General features: G+C 39.8%; 1 protein-coding gene across 1 annotated transcript; it reads right to left on the reverse strand.

Moving 5' to 3' along the window:
• Positions 1-3227: 3227 nt before the first annotated feature.
• On the reverse strand, positions 3228-3689 carry LOC133754640 (bcl-2-related protein A1-like). Its single transcript, XM_062185059.1, has one exon. It carries the CDS (start codon positions 3687-3689, stop codon positions 3228-3230), a length of 462 nt encoding a protein of 153 aa, XP_062041043.1.
• Positions 3690-4194: the final 505 nt, after the last annotated feature.

Below are 4194 nucleotides of genomic sequence, written 5' to 3' on the forward strand. Positions count from 1 at the left end.
GAAACCATTAGTGTTTCACAGCACAAAATTAAATGTTGCCTAATAAAAAACATTGAAAAAAATAAAGTCCGTGGATAATATCATCAATACACAAACACAGAGGCGATAAAATAACTGGGATTGAGTTAGCCAAAAAAAAATCGGATATTTCCGGTTTCATCCAGTCATATCCGGACAAACTATTGTTGAATTTGTATGCAATGGACCAAGAAAATCACAGTACAAATGGTTTTGGAGAAAAGCAAAGTCTTTTCATTAGGCAAGTGCATTAAATGTCATCTATAGAAACAGAAATATCACGTTTGTTTGCCTCAGTTAATCTAGCTTTCTGCTAGAAAATACAAATGTGTAGAGCTAGTTTCTACATATGGACAAATTAGAGTTTGCAAGCACAAAATTAAATGTTCCCTGATAAAGAACATTCAAAACAATAAAGTCTGTGGATAATATCAAGAATGCACAAACACAGAGTCTGTAGCAATATTGCGGATTGAGTTAACCAAAACTAAACCAGATATTTCTGGTTTCAACCACTCATATCTGGACAAAGTGGTGTGGAATTCGTATGCAATGCACTGAGAAAATCACAGTAAACATGGTTTTGGAGAAAACTATATATTTTCGTTAGGCCAGTGCATAAAATGTCATCTATACAAACAGAAATATCATGTTTGTTTGCCGCAGTTCCTCGAGCATTCTCCCTGGAAAATATGGATGTGTAGAGCTGGTGTCTCCATGTGGAAACAATTAGGGTTTCAACGGTAAAAAATTAAATTTTCCCTGATAAAAAACATTCAAAAAAATATAGTCCGTGGATAATATCAGGAATACACAAACACAGAGTCTGTAGGAATATTTTGAATTGAGTTAGCACAAACACTACCAGATATTTCGGTTTCATGCAGTCATATCCAGACAAGCTGGTGTGGAATTCATATGCAATAGACCGAGAAAATCACAGTACAAATGGTTTTGGAGAAAAGCAAAGTCTTTTCGTTAGGCAAGTGCATTAAATGTCATCTATACAAACAGAAATATCATGTTTGTTTGCCACAGTTCCTCTAGCTTTCTCCCTAGAAAATACGAATATGTGGAACTGGTGTCTCCATGTGGAACAAATTACTGTATCAAAGCTCAAAATAAAATGTTCCCCGATAAAAAGTATTCAAAACAATAAAGTCCATTGATAGTAGCTAGAAAAAAACAAAAATAGAGGCTGTAGCAATACCTGGGATTGAGTTAGCCAAAACAAAACTGGATATTTCCGGTTTCATCCAGTCATATCCAGAAAAACTGGTGTGAAATTCGTATGCAATGGACCGAGAAAATCACAGTACAAATGGTTTTGGAGAAAAGCAAAGTCTTTTCGTTAGGCAAGTGCATAAAATGTCATCGATACAAGCAGATATAGCATGTTTGTTTGCCGCAGTTTTACTAGCTTTCTCCCTAGAAAATACGAATGTGTAGAGGTGGTGTCACCATGATGAACAAATTAGTGATTCAATGGTACAAAATTAAATGTTGCCTGATAAAAACATTCAAAACAATAAAGTTCATCGATAATATCCAGAAAACACAAACACAGAGGCTTTCACAATATTTCGGTTTGAGTTAGCCAAAACACAAGCGGACATTTCTGGTTTCATCCAGTCGTATCCGGACAAACTGGTGTGGAATTCGTATCCAATGGACCGAGAAAATCACAGTACAAATGGTTTTGGAGAAAAGCAAAGTCTTTTCGTTAGGCAAGTGCATAAAATGTCATCTATACAAACAGATAGCATGTTTTTTTGCCAGAGTTCCTCTAGCTTTCTTCCTAGAAAATACGATTCTGTAGACCTAGTTTCCCATGTGGAAACTGTAAGACCCCAGAAAGGTGTCTCACAATTCTACCGACCCCAGAAACATGAATTCCACTCCAATCGATGCAAAGAGCATGAGGAAGTTTATTACATCTGCGCAGATGGGCCGTCTCAAAGCACAACAGCACCCTCTGGTGCAGTGCGAGAAGAGAGGCCCCGATCATCAACCGCACAGAGTATTTAAGGCTTAAAACCACAACATTAGCATATCTCCACAGCATTACAAAAGATCACAAGATGAACCACAGTATGACAAATAATCACAAGATAAAGGGTAAGGGAACAAAGTCCTTGAGCAAGCACAAATACGGGGTCATCATGACCAAAAACTTAACATAGCTCCTAAAATAATTATCACATGCTCCATTATCTCATTCATCACATGCTACGAGTTCAGCTAAAGCATTGTGCAAGCCCAGCTATTTTATACAAAAGCAGAACAATATGCAGTTAGCTCAAGCAATTCCATTTTAACCTAGCCTGCCTTATCTTCTCATTCCCCTAAGGCTTTCATTCCCCCCTTTTCTTTTTGTCAAATTTTAATCTTAAAATTTTAGGAATTACTTTTTAAAGGCCTGAAATAATTAGAATTAAGAGGTAATTAAGTATACGCTTCCGCCTGGTCCTTTGTTTCATAGGGGAGTCTGATCAGAAAACAGGCCGGAGATGTCCCAGGTGTTTCTTCCTCCCACGTGATTATTATTGGAATATGTGGGCTGCCCATTACCGGTGCCCACTAAATCCGCTGCCAGACACAGGTTTACAAGCACATCTCTGTGCCTTGCAGCCGATTTTATGAGCACAGAAGCAAGTCTGCAGGGTAGCGGAAGTATGCCCCGCAGGATAAAAAAGTTACACAAAGGCATCAGAATTTAAAAACAGAAAATACAACAGAGATAAAAACAGTAAACACATCCCTGAAGAAATCATACAAACTTGGGTTGATACCTGGTGCCTGTTTAGCTGAATTGACCCAAATACTTTTTGTGACTGTGACTTTCACACACCCTCTTCGACTTACTTTAAACATTTTACCACTTTCATTTTAGTCTAGAGTAAACTAGCCATCCGGATAAAGTTATTCTTACAAACCATGTCCTTTCCTTATATAAAAAGCTCTTTTTTTTTCTTTAGCCCTTCTTACCAACAATACTCTTTCCTTTTATGTCCTTAATTTTTAAACTTTGGCACTGCTGGGTCAGGACCAAGGCGTGGGTGATAAACAATTTTACTTTTAATAAACTAAAGAAGCCTATTTATTATGCAGGGTAAAAATTAAAATAATATTACTAAGGGTCAGCAATACTTCTTCTTTAGCAATGACAATATCACACAGATCTGTTTGGTAACTTTCAGAAAAATCTTTTAACCAGAATTGTGTTTAAACTTTTTTACAAATCCATTTTCCCAGCCTCCGTTTTGCCTTATCCATTCTCCCATCCTCCTCGTTATGAACTCAGCCACAAAATAAGGGATGGGCTTAAAAGTGTCCACATCCGGAGCAGCCTGCTCCCGGAGGAGCTTCTTGGCCAGGACCCCTTCGAATGCGAATATAGTCACAATCCTACCCCAGTTGACGACACCGTCCTCAAACTCTTTTTCCATCACCTGGTTGAAAATCGTTCTGGCAGTCTCGACGGATGCGACAGGCACATTGTGCAGGTACGGTTGCAGAGCCTCTTCCACTTCTTGCTGGATGGAGAAGGTGACGTTCTGCAGCACCCTGGACGTCTTGCTCAATCCCAGTCCAGGCTGCGGCGTCTTCAGGATATACAGCAGATAGTCCTGAGCCAGCATGTGTACATAGGCAAACTCGCAGTCACTCATCTTCTGCTGCTCGGAGAGCAGAGCCAGGGACTGCTTCTTCAGGAAGCCTTTAAAGCCCTAAAAGGCAGACATCTAAGCAGAGCCTGGCAGAATAGGGAAGTTGCAAAAGGGTAGCAGCATATAAAGGATATGTAGCATTATAAAAATGTGCAGCAGCAATTTGACCCAGTCTCTAGCGCCAGTCTCCACCATTAATTTAATTAATTACACATTTTACTAGCGGAGCGAAAGTTCCTGGGGGCAGAGTACGTTTCAATAACGTGCCATGCCGCAACTGTCGCACATCCCGGGAAGCAGGTCAGGGTATGCAACAGTTACAGCACCGCACGCCACCGACCCTGATACCTTTTGGTAGTCCAAATCGCGGAAAAATTGTTTCCTGATAACTTTTGTTTTTGGCGTTGATTAATTGAGAATGGTCTCTGTCTTAGGTTGCCCTCAGTCATCACTGCCCTTACCCGTCATTGGTAACTCTGGCAGCTTGGCCTAGAGCCCTGTCTTAGGT

Source organism: Lepus europaeus, unplaced genomic scaffold (genome assembly GCF_033115175.1).
Source record: "Lepus europaeus isolate LE1 unplaced genomic scaffold, mLepTim1.pri SCAFFOLD_260, whole genome shotgun sequence".
NCBI classification, from domain to species: domain Eukaryota; kingdom Metazoa; phylum Chordata; class Mammalia; order Lagomorpha; family Leporidae; genus Lepus; species Lepus europaeus.